This window comes from Rhinolophus sinicus, chromosome 14 (assembly GCF_057876585.1).
Source record: "Rhinolophus sinicus isolate RSI-liver-muscle chromosome 14, RSI-T2T, whole genome shotgun sequence".
NCBI classification, from domain to species: domain Eukaryota; kingdom Metazoa; phylum Chordata; class Mammalia; order Chiroptera; family Rhinolophidae; genus Rhinolophus; species Rhinolophus sinicus.
Genome location: NC_142514.1, coordinates 139,780,404 through 139,798,147, shown reverse-complemented (window position 1 = coordinate 139,798,147; position 17,744 = coordinate 139,780,404). Strand labels below are relative to the sequence as shown.

The 17,744-nt window shown below is 42.5% G+C and overlaps 1 protein-coding gene across 2 annotated transcripts in view; it reads right to left on the bottom strand.

The window, feature by feature from the left end:
- P4HA3 (prolyl 4-hydroxylase subunit alpha 3) overlaps nucleotides 1-9,325 on the bottom strand; it is a 42,414-nt gene extending 33,089 nt beyond the window's left edge. Inside the window, exons 1-4 of one of the 2 annotated variants that reach the window (XM_074335776.2) lie at nucleotides 9,062-9,192; nucleotides 7,023-7,285; nucleotides 2,358-2,601; nucleotides 1,324-1,547 (exon numbers count right to left, since the gene is read on the bottom strand). In XM_074335776.2, the coding sequence (XP_074191877.2) occupies nucleotides 1,324-1,547; nucleotides 2,358-2,376 (243 nt within the window). In that variant the 5' untranslated portion in view covers nucleotides 2,377-2,601; nucleotides 7,023-7,285; nucleotides 9,062-9,192. Of the gene's footprint in view, nucleotides 1-1,323; nucleotides 1,548-2,357; nucleotides 2,602-7,022; nucleotides 7,286-9,061 lie in introns of both variants that reach the window. The other variant, XM_019744296.3, reaches the window with a different exon arrangement.
- Nucleotides 9,326-17,744: the final 8,419 nt, after the last annotated feature.

Below are 17,744 nucleotides of genomic sequence, written 5' to 3'. Positions count from 1 at the left end.
TACATACTATATGGCTCAGGACAACACTTACCTGATACCTGGACAAGGGTAAAACAGAAAGGGGAGAGGGTGGTGAGAAGAAAAAGGAGTGAGGCTTCATTTAACTATATGTAAATTCTTTTTTAAAAATCTGAAACAAATACAGCAAAATTTGAACATATATTTCACCTCAACTATAGATATAATTGCTTGCTATTTTTTGTACGTTTCTTATATATGAAATGTTTTATCATTCAAAGTAAATAAATACAGATATACAGATTGTCAGTGAGACTTTCAGCAAATAACTTACGAAGTTTTCAACATATGGTTTTAGTCTCAGAAAGGCCTCCCTGAGAAGCATCGGTGCCATACATGGAACTATTTTAACGGCCTTCAATTTAAATTAGCCATGAACATCATGATTGAGCTCTGAGTCCATTAGGGGGTCTCAGGAAAGGAAAAATGGTACATACAGAGGCTCAGGGCAACCCACTCTGCATTAATTTGGAAGACTGAGCCCCAAAACTTGGAATCAGGACACATGAGGCCCACTCTGAGATTGGCTAAAGAAAACTACAGGGATTGGCAAAAATTCACTTTCCTGCACTACACATCTTCAAAATTAAAAAGGATTTACTCCCTTACTTTTTAAGTCCAAGGCTAACAAAGAGTATATTGTACAATGACCTCAAGTGTGCTTATAACTTATGATCAAAGATCAGTTAAATATTTCACATGGAAGGTTCCTGAAGTCTATTTCCTCAAGTAATGTTAGAGTGAATGGCTTGTTTTAGGACACTAATTTACTATTTCTAAATGCCTAGGAAATGTGCAAGGGATTCCAGAAAGTCTCAGGAGACTGAGTTTCCATGATTTTACCTTCCCATCCCTCTCTCCTATCCCTTCTCCCACCCTTAACCCTGCTTCTCCTTCCCCTCAGCTGTTCATCGACAGGCAGGGTGCTATATTCAGAGTGATCAAAGGACCATTATACCCAGAACAGCCCCACTTCATGTCTGCTGTCCTGGCTAACAACACCCCTTTCATTCTCAAGAGTGTCCTTAGCACGCGGTCACTTCAGCTACCATGGAAAGAGCATGGGATTCGGAGTTAAAAGACCCGGATTCAAATTTTAGTTCTGCCACTTAAAATTGTGTAACCTTACGCAAGTTTATTTACTCTCTCTGAACTTCAGTTTGTTTAAATCTGAAAATGGGGAATAACACCAAATTTTTAAGTTTGCTGTCAGGGTTAGAAACATGTAAAAGCAACCGGAATATAGTTATTTCATCCACAAGAAACTAGAACCGAGTCATTCGCCCTCTCTCTGAATACTGTTACCTTGCCAACTTGGAAGCAGTCATCCGCTGTGAGGGAGAAAAGCCGTGTAGGGCTGTACAGGTCAGTGACGGCCGAGCCACTGACCGTCTGAAAGACGCCTCGGGCGAGGCCCTTCACATTGAGCATGTACACGTCCTGCAGCCGCATCAGGGCCCTTGCTGCTCCCTCCACATCCTCAAAGGCGGGCAGGTCCTGCTCCACCTTCTCATAACCATCCTTCAGAGCTGGAAAGGTCGAGGAAACATCAATCCACCGTTCAAACAATAGGCGGTGAGCATGTAACACATGCAAAGCATAATCATTACCTGTGCAAATATTTCATGAGCAAAGATAATGTCTGATCTGTGTTTGTTCCCAGTGGCAAGTTCCTGGCACAGAGTGGATGCCTGATACAATCTTCTCAAAGAGGAAGACGTGCTCTGGAGTAAAAACTAAGGCACGCACCTCTATCACCTTGTCCCATCCTATCTGTCCCCAGGAGTCTTGCCCTTTGTGGGGACAATTCTTCTTCCTTTTAACTTCCCCAAAGTCAACAAACTTCTTCAAGTTCAAAGTTGAGTAATTAGGAAAATGATCTTGTTACAGATCACATTGTAGCGGCAACTTAATAAAATAGACATTATTAGAAGATATCATTTGCTATACATGTAAATGGGATGATGTGACCTGTACTTCACAGGACTGTAGTGAAGATTAAATGAGATAATGGACACGAAATACTTCTTAATATATAAGGGTGCCAAAAAAAATGTATATACATTTTAAGAAAGGAAAACTATTAAAATTGTAATACTCAATATATACTGATAACAAAAGATGAATACAAGTCACGTTTGACTTCTGCAATTACAAGAGGTGCTCAAAGTGGTTACCGTCAGCATCCAGACACTTCTGATTATGGTGAACTACTGCTTGAGCAACGGTGACCAAAGTGTCCACTTGTATACATTTTTTTGGCTCCCCTGATTTAATCATATAAACATATTAAGAAGGGGACCTAGTTCTTTGTAATAAGGAGATCAAGTAATACCTACCCACTTTCTTATCCTTCATCACTTCCCATCAGAATCTCTCTCCTTTCCACTGAGTCAGGAGATAGAATCTTCTCTTACCCTCCAGCCCTCCTCCTCATTACCTCGGATGTTCTCACTGGCCTCCAGACTATGTACCACATTCCTCCAGTCAGACTGTAGGCGTTTGATGAGAGTAAATGCAAGCAGAGGGTTAGACACAGGAGTTGCTGGATCCTCATGCAAAGAAAGCACCTTGTCATAGAATCTGAAAGAGAGGAGTAGCACGAGCTCACCTACTGATCTGACCATTACACCTGGGGAGGCCGGCCTGTCGTATATACATTAAGAGTAGTAGTTAAATATGAAATGCTGAACCCCTTGAGACTCGTGTAATATTCTAACCAATAAGCACAAAGAATATGGAAACTACCAACACAAGAAAAGTAGGTCCACTCATTTGTTCATTCAATGAGTCAGTCTTTACCGGTCAATTACTATACATCAGGCACCATGCTAGAGACTAGAGATACAAAGGTAAGACAGGGTCCAGCTCTCAAGGAGTTCACAATCCAGAAAATCTTTTTTTCTCTCATCATCCTATATTCAATACTTAGAATCTGGTAGAAACTCAAAAAACATTGTTCAATTAATTGCAATAATTGCGATACATGCTATAGAGAAGTCACATATAATGCTATGCAATGCTATAGCAATCTGTAGGCAGGGCATCTCACCAGGTGAGTGTTAGGTGTAAGGGAAGACTTCCCAGAGGAGATGGCACTTGACCTGAGTCCTGAAGAATTAGTTAAAATAGTGAAAACTACTACTTATTGAGCCCTTACCATGTATTAGGCATTCTAAGTGCTTTAAATACACAGTTTCATTTAATCCCCCCCAACAACCCTTAGAGTAGATTTTATCATGCCCATTTTACAGGCAAGGAAACTGAAAACAAGGCCACACTGCAACAAAACCAGGAATGAATCCAAGTCTGCCTGACTCTGAAGCCTGGATTCTCAGCTAATTAGCCATATTGTTTCCCATGGAGCTAGAACAAAGAAGGGAGGAAGAGTATTTTTTTGAGCCAACAGGGACCAATGTGTATAAAGGCACAGAGACTTGAAAGCATTTGTTCATTCAGCAAGTCAGTCTATACTGGCTCCTTGCTAGATGTCAGATCCCAGCTGGAAACCGGCAGCGCAAGGGCCAGTGCTCAAGCAGCTGAGGGACAAGAACGTGGCTGTTTTTCTCATCACCCCATGCCTAAGTTCAACACATATTTCTATGAAAGAAAGAGTGAAAGACTATATTCTTTTAGTATCGAGGAACAAAATTTTGAATAAGACAATAACCTTGGTCTCAGAGACTCTAATGGGTAATATAGACACAAATAATTATATTATAGATGCAACACCAAGTTTAAGAACAGGCTTAGGGAGAGAGTACAGAGAGGGGTGATTCATTTGGCCAGAGCAGGTCAGAGAAGATGGTATCTCCTTTCATAGAGGAGATAATAAACTGAAACTTGATGAATGAATGCAAATAATGAGGAAGGGAGGAGCAGGCCTCCTCCCAGGCCGGCAGGGACAATTCAACAGACGCAAAGGTACAGAGAGAAACAGCAGGGGACATATAAGCAGTTTTGTGTTGCTGGAGCACCGGGTGTGTTGGGAGATGAGTAGACAGACTGGAGAAGTGAGAAGCACCTCAGAGACCTTGCTGAGGAATTTGGTTTTTACCCTGAGTGCAATTAGGAGCCACCAGAAGGTTTTAAGTCAGAGTGGGACGCACGATGATATGTTTATATCCATGAATCTGTGAAAGGGTGAGAAGGAGGGTTCAGAAGTGGAAGTGACTGGATGCAGAAGGATTAGCTGGGAGGCCATTTCAAAACTCAGCCAGAGACAAGGAGACTCTGAATCATAACAGTGACAGTGGGGGCAAAGAACGGGATGGATTCAAGGCAGATATGTAGGAAGTAGACCGTACAGAAACGTGATGGCTAACGGGGAGTGAAGAGGTAGGGGTGTCCAGCATCCTTCCAACCTTTCTGCCTCGCTGACATTTGCAGAAAAGGGCCAGAAAGTGTGGGGCCAGAAGTGATCGTCTTTCTAGGTAATTTCTTTCCTCCTCGTATCCTACAAGAGTGTTCACATACGCAGAAGATACTGTCTCCTTTCCTGGTATACGATGGTTAGTCGACTTCTAACACGCTAACAGGATTTATATTATTGACATTTATTATCATAACGCAGACTTACGAGCGCTACTCCTGCCCACTGAGAATTTCCCCCTTGTTTTAAAATTACTAATTTCCAGAAAATTTAATAACAGTGGAAGTAAAAGGAAAAAGTGTGATCAAAATGAAAAGGGTGCGGATTTCTGTGAACGTGTACAAGAGCCTGAGAGAATAGAGGAGTCCTTCGGCAAAAGTGGAGGACTTCACAAGTGGAAAGGGGTGAAAGTAAAGAATTAGAGACAGTGGTTGGGTGGGAGTATTTCAATCAATTCAAGCAGAGTCTGACTTAAAGAGTTCTCAAGGGTGGGGCCCTCAACTATAAAACAGAGCCTGAAAATAGAAGACGATTTGCCTCACGGTGCTTCCAGGGAGCCAAATCCTCCACGCAAGCATAAACTAAGGAAGGAGAATCTGGGCCCGGGTGCCCCAGGGAGGACATGGGAAGCCTGTCAAGTCCCAGGATGTCTCTGACCCCCAAGAGGGCTGTTTGAGTATGGCTACCTCAGGGTTTTGAAACAAAACCAGTCTCCAGGGTGTGGGTTTTTTTTACTACCCATTATTTCCTGCTTCAGCTCCATATGGAACTACTTAGGGAAAGATATTCCACTGCTAGACAAAAAAAATACATAAGCAGAGACTTGGGCTTGAGTCCAGCCTGAAGAGTACGAGTCCAGGAACAACTGAGGCTGAATGGGCAGTGATTTTATGACAGTCGAGCTGGGAGGAGACCTGACACTTATCCTGAAGCAGCCTCCGGCGAGCCCTCAGTTTCGTTCTCTATCGAATGACAGAGCTGGTCTAGCACAGAAGATCTCTATGGATCCTTTCAGTACAACCATTCTGTTATTTCTTTCCATCACCTTTTCCGCAACTGAATAAATCGATTCCTTATCTGGTGTTTGAGGACTAATGTTTAACAGGCATCAGAGGAAACTGAGGCACACAGGGAAAGATGCAAGGCAGAGGGGTGCAGATTGTCCCAAGTCATCCATCAGATCAAAAGCACTCTCTTTGTCCTTAATCCCACTTTGTGTTATGGGGTCAATATATTTAGGACAGGGGTTTGATCTTTACTGCAGCGTATAATTCAATTCAGTGTTCAGATACATCATTTTTCTGTCACAGAAAGAAAATAAAAACCTATCAACTAATATCTGAGGCTGGTTTGGAATCCAAATGTTGGCCCTGTGCCCAGCCTCCGAGCAAATAGCTGGTTTTCAGAGACCGAGTAACTGGATGCTGAATTCAAACCTCAGGGTTTCCTCCATGGCAAATGCTGCTGAGAGTGGAAAAGCAGATCCTTTCCTTCAAGAATTTGCACATAAAATTTGCAACCTACTCCCTGTATTAAACATAGCCTGGACACATTATCCAACTGCAATACTCAGGCTATTTTAATTCAATATGTTTCTCCTTTGGAATTCAGAAATGTCTTTGTCTCAGTTTGTCTGATACATTCTAAATGCTTAGTTCTCAACACAGAAATAATTGCTGCTGACACTACTCTTTCAATCTTGGCAGTTTTTTAAAACTGCAACAACAAAAAAAGCCATGGGTTTTTATACTATACTAGGATATAACTAGATGGACTATAATTAGTATAATTTTTAGTTATTCACATAGGGCAGGGAGTACTTTCAACATCAAAAAATATTTCATTTCTAAATATTAGAATTCAAAGAAGAATACCTACGGAAGCTCTTAGAAATAACATCTCAAGTTACATAAAATCACCAGATTGGGAGTTTAGGAAAATGAGTAGGAACTGCCAAAATTCTTGCTTTAGAAAGCAAACATTTCACTAGGTTTTAGAGCATTGACTAGAAAACAGTCTCTAAAATATCAAACTAAATTTTCTGAAATTAATGTCCATAAGTCATGAGAAGAGAATCTAGAGTTTTTCTAATTCTTTTTTATCTGGGCTCTCACAATCCTAGTTACTGTTTAGAGCCAAACGTGGGGTTTAGTTTCACCAGCCAGTCTTAAAATAAACAAGAATCATACAGTGCTAACATTTAATGAGCAATTACTCCATTCCGAGCAGGACACATGGGATTGGATCCTTCCAACACCCCCGTGGAAGGCTCATCATCATCATTTTACAGGTTAGGAAACTAACGCTCAAAGAGGTAAAGAAACTTGCCCAAGGTCAGAGCCAAGGATTCAAACAGAGGTCTGTTAAATTCCTGAATCTCGATTCTAACCATTATGTACTCTGGCTGCTCGTAAAAGCTCAGTAGTTACGGGGCTTATTCTGGGTCCTTGCACATCAGATAAGCAAGCAGTAGGAGCATTATAGCATGATGAAAAGAGAACAAAAATCAAAAGAACTGTGTCCTGGTCCTGCATTTGCTACCTACTAGATTTATAATCTTAGATAAGGTACGAAACTTTAGTGTTCTCATATTTTAAATCGTTTCTCATTTGTGTAAGAGAGTAATACAAACCTATTTCAAAGCACTATGTGAGAGAGAATTAAATGAGCTCAGGTTTGTGCAAGACCTCCCACTCCGACAATGGCAATGGTGATAAGACAGGGAAGCTCTGGCCAGCTGCTTTAATCAACGCTGCAAGTGTTCTCTTCTGAGCCTGTTCCCTGGGAGGCCTGGCATGGGATCAGGATTCTGACCCCCGTCTCCATTCGGGCCACCCAAATAAAGAGATTAGTGGTAAGAGAACAAGCACATGGCTAGCAGGGTGCCTCTGGGATCTGAAATCAAGGAGAAAAAGTCTGTCTATTTCGAGGTATCAATGAACTCAGACTCCAACGAATGTAGAGTTAAGAATAAAATTAAAACATTCTACTCTGTAAATGTGGGCCCATGGAACACTAGGCAACAACTATGCTACTCCAAAGCATGACAAGAATGATTGAAATTATGATCATTTATTGTTATAATTAATACACACATACCTATATATATATATTTATATATAAATGAGTGTGTGTGTGTATTGCCATGCTATTTCAAACTAACAGTAAATTTAAACATGCACAGAAAAGCTAACATGCAAGCTACATACTTAGGAGCACGTTCCAAATTACATCATCATTCAGTCACCACTGAGTAACAAACAAGATCTGTCACATATACTTCCACACACAAACTGATTCTCTTCTACACGGGCTCTCACACAGCCACAGTGTCCCACACCTTCTTCCCATGTGCCCCAGAATTGGTATTACCATCACATACACTCACAGTTTTATCAGCAGTACATTGTGAGGCAGTCTTTGACGTCTCAGCTCAGGAGAGGGTCACATGACATAAGCACAGTATTAACATATTCAGGTAACTATGTGGTTACACCATGTTTCTCTCAACTGTGGGCTTCTCAATGTCCCAAGCAAAGAAGGCACAACACATATTCATACACATGATATTATATACAATCATTCATCTTTCATAGTTTGACACTGACAGAGTGAATACAGGATTACAGTGCCCCAGTATTCCAAGTCTACAGTATTTTATCCCACAGTGTGTAGCACTAGGTTTTGTTGATTATACAGCAAAACAATATTGGCTGAGCATCTGCTTATATGTGCTACACTCACTATATTCTACTATCAAGGATGGTTTTGCCCAGTGTTTTCTTGGTATCATATACCTCCATACACATATAACATCTCAGTTATTACTTACTTAGATTTTAGAGCACTTTTATATGTGTAAAGAGAAAGGGGAGCTGAACGCAAAGGAGATGATGGACATCTTTGATGAACAATCGTGATGCTACAGACTTCAAGTTCCTTGAGAGAAGGGTTGAGTCTTGTTCACCATTTTATCCCCAGTGCCTGGGACAGTGCTTGGCACTCAAACATATGTGCTGAATGGACTGATGAACATGAAGCATTATTCATATAAGTGACCTGCACAATTACTCAGCATCTTTCACACGCAGAGTATGATATCCATAGTGTCATGTCCATCTAATCCCAATGACATGTAAGTCACAGAATGTCACCTGACTCATACCAAACACCAGTTCGCGGGGTCATGTGGTCACAAGTATGGCTACAGCATCACACAGTAGTTTCTTCATTTCACTCTGTCAGTGTCCGTGCCTCTCTGTGACACAGAGCCTGGGGCCCCACACAGGTTGATACATTGTCTTGTGAGGTCTTACTTGGCTTCAGAGTCACTTCACCACACTTTCCCATAGTGTATCAGCTTCGCTGTGTGGCACTGGATCTGGAATGCCACCGTGTGTGTGTGTGAGGGGGGTCATACTCAATCTCAGTTTCCCCATCACCCCATGCCACAGTGTCTCAGGGTTCCACAGAGGGTGACAATGGATCTGGAGAGTTACACCCACAGTGTCTCAGTCCCATGGTGTGACACTAGGTGTGAGGTCCCACACAAGGTGACAATGAGCCTCAGAGTTACCCCCCACCCTGAGGCACAGTGTCTCAGTCTCGCCCGTCCTCTGACTCAGTCTCCCCGACTCCAGCCCCTCGGTTGCTTCCCCTTCGTGCCCTCACCTTGTCAGGTCCCGCAGCCGTGCCTCCTCCCCGCGCAGGTAGCGCCGCAGCAGTCCCAGCAGCCGGCGCTCGGGCGCCAGGGCGCGCGCCACGCTGGTCAGCGCCGAGAACGTGTCCCCGCGCGCCGCGGCCCCTGCTGAGTCCCCTGCCTGGAGCGCCAGCACCGCCAGCAGCGCCGCCAGCCAAGCCACAGCGCCCATAGCCGGCGCTTGCGCGCGTGCCCTGGGTCGGTCTCGCCGGCCCCGGCCCCCGCGCCCCGCGATCGCCCCAGCTCGCCGCTGGGCCCCGCCCCGCCCCGTCTGCTCGTCTGTCCCCGCAGCCCCGCCTCGCCCCAGCGTCCCGACTCCATTGCTCTGACGCCTCCTCTCACTCTCAAATCTCCCACCCTCCTGCTCCTTAGCTCCTCAGACCTCGTGGGGACTGTCTGCAACCTCAGGGGCCGCCCGCCCTCCACTAAATCACAGCCCTGGGAAGGTGTTTCCGCTGTGCCATTTCACACTTAGGGAAACTGAGGCAGGGGTGGGGTGAGCGATGAATTAACTGGTCTATGGCTATACAGGACCGTCCCCAAAATTATCTCTGTCTGTCTGTCTGTCTGTCTGTCTCTCTCTCTCTCTCACACACACACACACACACACACACACACACACACACACACACACACACCTCACCCCTGATCAGGGGATGGAAATACAGAAACATCACTGTACTCTGATGGGGAAATTCAGGAAAGTAAATAATGCATTATGGTAATTCATAACTTATCAATTAAGTTCGGGAACTCATCCTTGAAAAAGTGCTACCTACCTCATTGCTGAATATCACTATGGTCGGCTTCGTAGTACTACCCTTGGGCAAAGAAAGAAGTCATTGGCGTCCAGGTCAAGTGAGTAGGGAGGGTGTTCCAATACAGTTATTTATTTACTGGCTAAAAACTCCCTCACAAACAGTGCCCTGTGAGCTGGTGCATTGTCCTGATGCAAGAGCCATGAATTGCTGGCGAAAAGTTCAGGTCGTCTAACTTTTTCACACAGTGTTTCCAGCACTTCCAAATAATAAACTTGGTTAACTGTTTGTACAGTTGGTACAAATTCATAATGAATAATCCCTCTGACATCAAAAAAGGTTAGCAACATCGTTGCAACAAGTTCATGAACTTAATTGTCAGACGTCGTACCAAGGTTTGGAGGTGGAAAATAGTTTTGAGTTCCAGAAATGATGAGAAGTTCCTTGTGTTTTGGACTGTCAGATTGTTAGGGGCTTTGCATGTCATACTAAGAAATTCAGCCTGTGCTCTATGAAAATCCAATGGAAGTTTTTAAGGTTGCAATAATAGTCACCCAGTGACTGAGCAAAGTCTTTTTCTTGCCTAGTTGCCTTGACTAGAACTTCCAGTATAATGTTGAATGTGAGTGACAAGAGAGGACATCCTTGTCTTATTCCAGATTTGGAGGGGGAAAGTTTTCAGTCTTTCACCATTAAGTGTGGTGTTTGTTCCCTTCTTGTTCCTAGTTCATTGAGTGTTTTTATCTATGAAATAAGTCTTCTGCATCTACTGAGATGATAATGTGGATTTTATCCTTTATTCTCTTAATATGATGTGTTATAATGATTGTTTTTTATTTGTTGAGCCAACCTTGCATTCCTGGGATAAATCTTGTTCATATGTTGCTGGATTCAGTTTGCTAATATTTTACTGAGGATTTCTGTATCTATATTAATAAGGTATGTTTATAGTTTTCTTGTGATGTCTTTGTGTGGCTTTGGCATCAGAATAATACTGGACTCATAGAATGAGTTGGAAAGTGTTCCCTCCTTGTCTATATTTTAGAAGAATTTGCAAAGGATTAGAGTTAATCCTTACCAATTTGGTGGAATTCACTATTGAAGCCATTTAGGCCTGGGTTTTTCTTTGTGGGAAGGTTTTTTGATTACTGATTCAATTCCTTCAGCAATTCTTTTACAGCAAGTCTGCTGGTAATGAATTCTCTTCATTTTCTTTCATCTGAGAATATATTTCATTACTTCTGAGGTATATTTTCACTGTATTTCAATTTTACTTCTGAGGTATATTTTCTTTCAGTACTTTAAAAATGACCTTCATGGTTTCTGATAAGAAATCCACATTCAAATCATCATTCCTCTATAAGCAACGTATTATTTTTCTCTGGCTGCTTTCAAGAATTCTGTCATTGTTTTTATTTTTCAGAGGTTTGATTATGATGTGGGCATGGATTTCTTTGAATTTGGGGTTCAGTGAACTTCTTGGATCTGTAGCTTTCTGTCTTTTGTCAAATCTCAAATATATTAATTTATTATTTCTTCAAGTACTTCTTTAAAAAAAAAATTCTTCCGGAATTTTGATGACATAAATTAGGTATTGCTGCACAGGTCATTAATCCTCCGTTCATTTTTTAAGAAAATGTTTTATCTCTCTGTTGTTCAAATTAGATAATTTCCATGCCGCTATCTTCAAGTTCATTGACTCTCCTCTGTCTTGTCTATTTTGCTATTGAGTCTGTGATTTTTTTTTATTTTTTATATTGAACTTTCTTTCAATTCTAACATTTCCATTGCATTCCTCTTTATACCTTCTATTTCTTTCTTGGTACTTTCTGCCTTCCCATTCATTTCAAGAGTGTTACCCTTACTTCTTAGAGCATTTTATAATAATCTTCAACAATTTCAACATTTGTGTCATCTCTTCCTTGACACCTGTTGATTGTCTTTCCCCATACTAATTGAGATTTTCCTGGGTTTTTGTATGCTAAGTAATTTTGGATTAAGTGCTAGACATTTTGGATATTATAAGTGTCTAGATCTTGTTTAAATCTTATGGAGAACTGTAATATTTTTGTTTTAGCATGCAGTTGACCCAGTGGGATTCAGAAGTCCTGACCTTCCTTCTGTTGTTTAGTTCCAATGTCAGTTCAGTGCTCAAAGCTTTCGCAGGGCTATTCAGATCTGTCCCAGTTGTGTGCTGCCTAGTGGCCAATCTTGGATCTGGACAGTGGTCTATCCCACACCTAAGTATTCATGTGTATTATATGCTATTTAGCATCAGATATATGAACATATGCATAGTTCAGGGGTGAGGCCAGGAATTATAGAGTTGCTCTCCTGAACGCATTCCCTCTCTGCGATCTCTCCGATACTTTCTAGTCCTCTGAAGCTCCACTTTTTGGTCCTCTGGCCCAAAACCTGGGCCTTTAATTACCCTACTCTGCTGTGTACTTCTTGTATCTGGCGCCAAGTGGCAGGAAAACAGAGGGAGGGAAAAAATCAGTGAGACTGCTCCACCCTGTTGGGATTGTCAAAAGCAAACATTACAGCATTGTTTGATATGGTTTCAATGTATGTAGATGTAATACGTAAGATAACTCAAAGTTTTAGGTGGCCGTAGGCCCTCACTACCACCACAGTCATTGAAGCCACCACTGTGGGATTGCCAGGGGTAGGGTGGGGTGCAGGAGAACAGCGAATACAAACAGGAAGACGTGGGATGTCCCTTCACCTCAATGGGAGGAGTCCTCATTCCTCTCCTGGAGCCAAAGCTAGAGGGCTTCTGCTGCAGCTTTCCCAGTCCTCACCTTAGGGTTGGGGCTACTATAGAATAGAAAAGGGGAAACTCACCACCAGTTCATTGGTGCTTCAAATTCAGTTTTTTTCCCCCCTCAACCTGTTATCATTTACTTTTGCGACTCCTTAAATGCCTGCTCCGTGCATTCTGCCCAGGTTTTATAGCTGCATTCAGTGGGTAAGATATCTTCCAATAAGAAGAACTTCCTACGCTATGCTGTTTCGTTTGAATTATGCATCAAAGAGGAATTTTTGAAGTCACTCTAAGTAACACCAAGATTCCAAGTTAATGAAAATCAAACTAAAATTGAACTAGATTATGCTACAAGTACAAATAATTATGTGACAAGAGAATAGATATTTTCCAAGTACGGCTAAGTTTGTAAAGGCTCAACTTATGTTCCTGTGTGGTATTTATCAAGGTTTTTGTTTGTTTGTTTTTTGTCTTCTATCATTAGACAAGCCCTATTTCTGAATGTCAAAACCCAAAAAATGTATTAGAGCTTTGAAGAAATGTTAGTATTATTGTTAGGCTTTTCATGAAAAAACAGAAGGAAAATTGAAGTCAAAATAAAAGGGGTCAAGGAAAAGATCCAGATTTCCAAATAAATGTCAAGTAAGGAAAAAAGAAAGGGTTTTCCAGAAGTAATAATCATCCTTTGCTTTATGTCATGTCACTCTCCCCTGCTCACTCCACACCACTCTGGCCTTGAGCCTTTTCATTTCCTGCTCCTGCCAAGCTCTTTCCTGATTTATGTGTAATTTCTGACTAACCCCTACTTATCTTTTGAGTCACTTCCTCAAGGACATTTTATTTGTCTACAGACTAGGTTCGAATCCCCATATTATTCAAAACACCCCCTATATTTTCCCTGGATAGCATTTATTACAGTTATTCCTTATTTCTATAATTAATGCCTATCTACTCTACTAGATCATAAGTTACATGTAGGCAGGACTGCCTAGCAGAATGCCTGGCAAGAGTAGGTACTCATCTAAAAAAAAAAAAAGAATAAATGGAGTACAAAGAGCGTTCAGAACAATGCCATCTATCAATCTCTTTATCAAGGGTCTTCTATGTGCCAGCCCTCTGCCACATCTTTTATAATATTTATCTCCTTTTTCCTCAGAATAAGCTTATGAGATATATATTTTTCTTCTGCATTTTATAGTTGAGGAAACTATAGCTCATTGAGGTTAAGTGATGCAGCTGCAAGATGGTAAAGCCTGAAATTGAACCCAGGGCCTCTAACTCTCAGTGGAATACTCTTTCCATTGCGTCATTACTTCAGGTTACTCATTATTTGTCCCTAGGTCAGCCTCCCTTACTGTATCCAAGGAGATGAACCCACTTCCACTCACTTCTCCTCAGTTTCGTCCTCTGTATTATGAAAGGATTCAGCCAATGGATCAGTGTTCCTAAGAGTGTGCTCCAAAGTCCAGCAGCATCAGAGTCATGCGAGGAGAGTGGATGTTCTTATGAAAAATTCAGATTCCAGAGCCCCAGCCAGACTCACTGAATCATTGAAATGTCAGGAAGGGGAGGAAAGGTGCAGGAATCTACCTTTTAACAGGCTCTTGAGGTGATTCCTAAGCATGTCTAAGTTGGGAGCACTTCATTAGGTTTTTCTCAAAGTTCCCTCCAGCTTTGATGGTCTTTGCTTCTAAGACGTTAAATTTGGAGGGTATGTCTTTGTATCTCCATCATCTTTTACAGAGCCTTGAATTCAGTATGCTTTTAGTGAATGAATATATATTTGAATTTGGAAGACAGATTCAAGACTCTGCCAAGGTATTTACCAGCTGCGATTCTTTGGGAAAATTACTTCACCTCTTTAACCCTTAAAGTTACCATTTTTAAGATGAAAATAATAAAATCCCTATTCTGGCTCCCAATAGTTGATATGGAAGATAAATTGAATCATATTTTTGAAACTTTTGATTCCAAGTTGAAGATGATTTCAAAACGGAAAACCATTACAGGTATAAACACCAACAGGGGTTACTTCAGTCCTTCAAGCTCACAGATGGCTCAGCTGTAGCTCTCTCAAGTAGACTGAATAGGGAGTTTATTAAAACACAAAACAACCACCACGTTTTGAAAATCACATTTCCATTCGAAGTAGGTAGGGTCTTTCCAAGAAAAAAAAGTTTTTAGGAAAAATATGAGGCATTCCCACAGTGCCCCCTGGTGGAACTTAAAAGCCAACTCAAATCTTCCATACTTGTCACCTATTTGCCGTTGGCTTAGCAGAGACATTATCAGTGTATATATCTGTTGTCCACCTAGACCAGGAGCTTTTTGTGGAGGTTCTCTTTGTCCCCAGAGCATACCATTCATTTTTTTTAAACTTTGAGGAGTCTACCAGTCTCTGATATAGAGACTCTCTCTCTCTCTCTTTTCTTTTTAAACTTTTATTTAAGTGTGTTTTTCCAGGAACCATCAGCTCCAAGTCAAGCAGTTGACTCAGACTAGTTGTGGAGGGCGCAGCTCACAGTGGCCCATGCGGGGATCGAACTGGCAACCTTGCTGTTAAGAGCACTGCGCTCTAACCAACTGAGCTAAACGGCAGCCCCCATTCATTCTTTGATGCATTCAGGCAACAGTACTGAGCAGCCATGGTGCCAGGTACTGTGCTTGGCACCCAGGGATACAGCAGAGGAGCCAGATGCTGACCCTACCCTCAGAGCCCTTACAGTCAAATAGTGGAAGCAGACAAATAGATAGCCAGTAACAATAGTGACGTATGCCACGTAGGAGGATGTGTGGGGAACTGTGGAAGTACTTTCTTTGGCCAAAACCCAATGATCAGTTTAGAGAAAAAGCACGGCACATTGAGGGATGGATGGCAAACAACGAGGCATGAAATGTAAACAGGAGCCAGATGAAGCTCGGATTTGATCCTGACTGAGGGCCACGGGAAGTAACTGAACCGTTTTAAGCAGAGGAATGACGTGATTAGATTTTTATTCTTTAAAGATCATTCCTACTACAGTGGAGGAAACAAGACCAGAAGTAGAAAGTCCTGTTAGGAAGCCACTGCCTCGTCCAGGTGAGAAATAAATGTTTGGTTAGGAGGGGCACACAGGGAGTTTAAAACACATTGGTAAAATTCCATTTCTTTCCATGGGTGGTAGGTACAAGTGTTTCCTTCTTTGCACCTTACACTATATAGATCCTGCCCTTGCTCTCTGCCCAGTTGGGAATAAATCTCTTCTACCTCTCCCCAACTTTAGCTTTCCTTATTTAGCCAGTCAGGTTTTTTGTTCCCCTTCAGCTTATGACTCTGCTGCTGCTGAAGTCTGGAAGCCCTCTAGCAAGTAAGTCTCAAGTACTCCTGCTTCCCCTCTGCACCCATATATTTGCTTCGAGTTGAATTTATTCACATACCATGTGTGCCCCCTCCCTTTTGCTGATTCACAGCCTACTTGCCTTCAAAGCATCAGCTCAAATTCCGATTCAGTTCACTTCAGCTGGATTATTTTTTTTTTTCCCTGAGGGCTTATTATCTGCTTGGCTTGTTTGGGGCATTGGGGGTGCTGCACTGAGTCAGCCAATTTCAGCCTTTGGAAGCTCACAGTTGACTGGGAGAGTCCAACATACAAACAGATCATTTCCTCATGGTGGGGCAAGTGCTGTAACAGAGGTCGTCAAAGGGAGCCATGGCCATCCAGAGCTAGGGGCGTGAGGGCTGCCCTGCTTGGTTGGTGGGATACAGGTGGGGGGACAGGCAGGAAAGACTCTTGGGCAGGGATGATGCTTGAGTTGAGGGTAAAAAGGAGGAGTTGTCTGCGAAGTTATGTCAAGGAGCGTACTGCAGGCAGAGCCCCCTCCCTGCCATATCTACTGCCTGCCCCACGTCAGGTAGAAAGCCCACCTTTTTCATTCTGGGCTGGTACCCCCATTTCTAGGGCATTATATTGATTCTGGATCCAGCTCTTTGAAAACTGTCCATAGGGTGATCAGGAAGGTGAGAGGGACCCAAAACGGGTCATACAAGGAACAGTAGCTGAATTATGTATATTTAGACTGAGGGGAAGAGATTTTGAGTGAAAAGGAAATAGACTTTCATATTACAGTGAGTTTCCAAGTGTAACCAAAGGGTAGAAGCTGCTGGAGGTAGATTTCAGCTGAACACAAGAAAGAAGTCTCAACTGGCCTTTCTTGAGACGAGAACGCGTCTTGGCCAGTTGTCCCTGGAGGGGTTCAAATACATATCCGCATTTGGTAGTCATCTTGTAGAAAATGATGAGTTGGGTAAGATGACCTTTAAGGTTCTTTCCAGTGCTGGATTGTCTCATACCATCTCCTTCACCCCCACCATCTCTGAGAGAACTTCTGCGTAAAGCTTTCCACGATCTTCGTCATCTGCTGATTGAAATTCAAGCTCCACAGCACAGCACACAGGGCCCTCTCCCCAGGTTCCACTCACACCCCAAAACAAAGCAATAACAACCATGAACGGTTCTCTGCACTCAGGCTATGCTCTGTGCTCCAGCTGTTCTCCTCTTCCTATGCCTACTTTCTGGTTATTCTCCAACACTCTGCTCTGGCACTGTAGTGGACGTTTGTCACCTTTTGTCTGTGGCATACTTTCCGAAGCATAAGTCAATTCTCTCTCACTGTATTGATGAAAGGGTAACTGCGTTGGCCTGCCTCTCACTGCCATTCCGAAGGGAGCTGAGGGGGTCCAATCCTTCCCTTATCAGTCTCCAGTTCCAGCAAGGAGGCAGGCAGATGACAAAAGTCCAGCCCGCGGGGCCTTCTCTCCAGGCACTTTGAATCCAAGGACATGAGGAATAGCTAAAGGTGATGTATCTGGTGATGCAGGGACAGTGAGGAAGATGTCCTGAACAGGCTGTTCCAGCAATCACATGGCTGCTGGTTTCTGTTTTGTTTTGTTGTTTTTCCTAGCCTTCTGGGGTGCCCTTGGTACCTATGCATTTGCAAGTCAATAAATATTTATAAAATGAATGAAGTAGAGGGATACAAGTCGAAGACTTAATTTAAAGCGAATTACCTGCAAGGCTGGACCACTTAATGATTAGAAACTGAGGTAAAGAGAGGGAATAAAGAGAATGGTCCCATCAGTGCTAGTTTAGG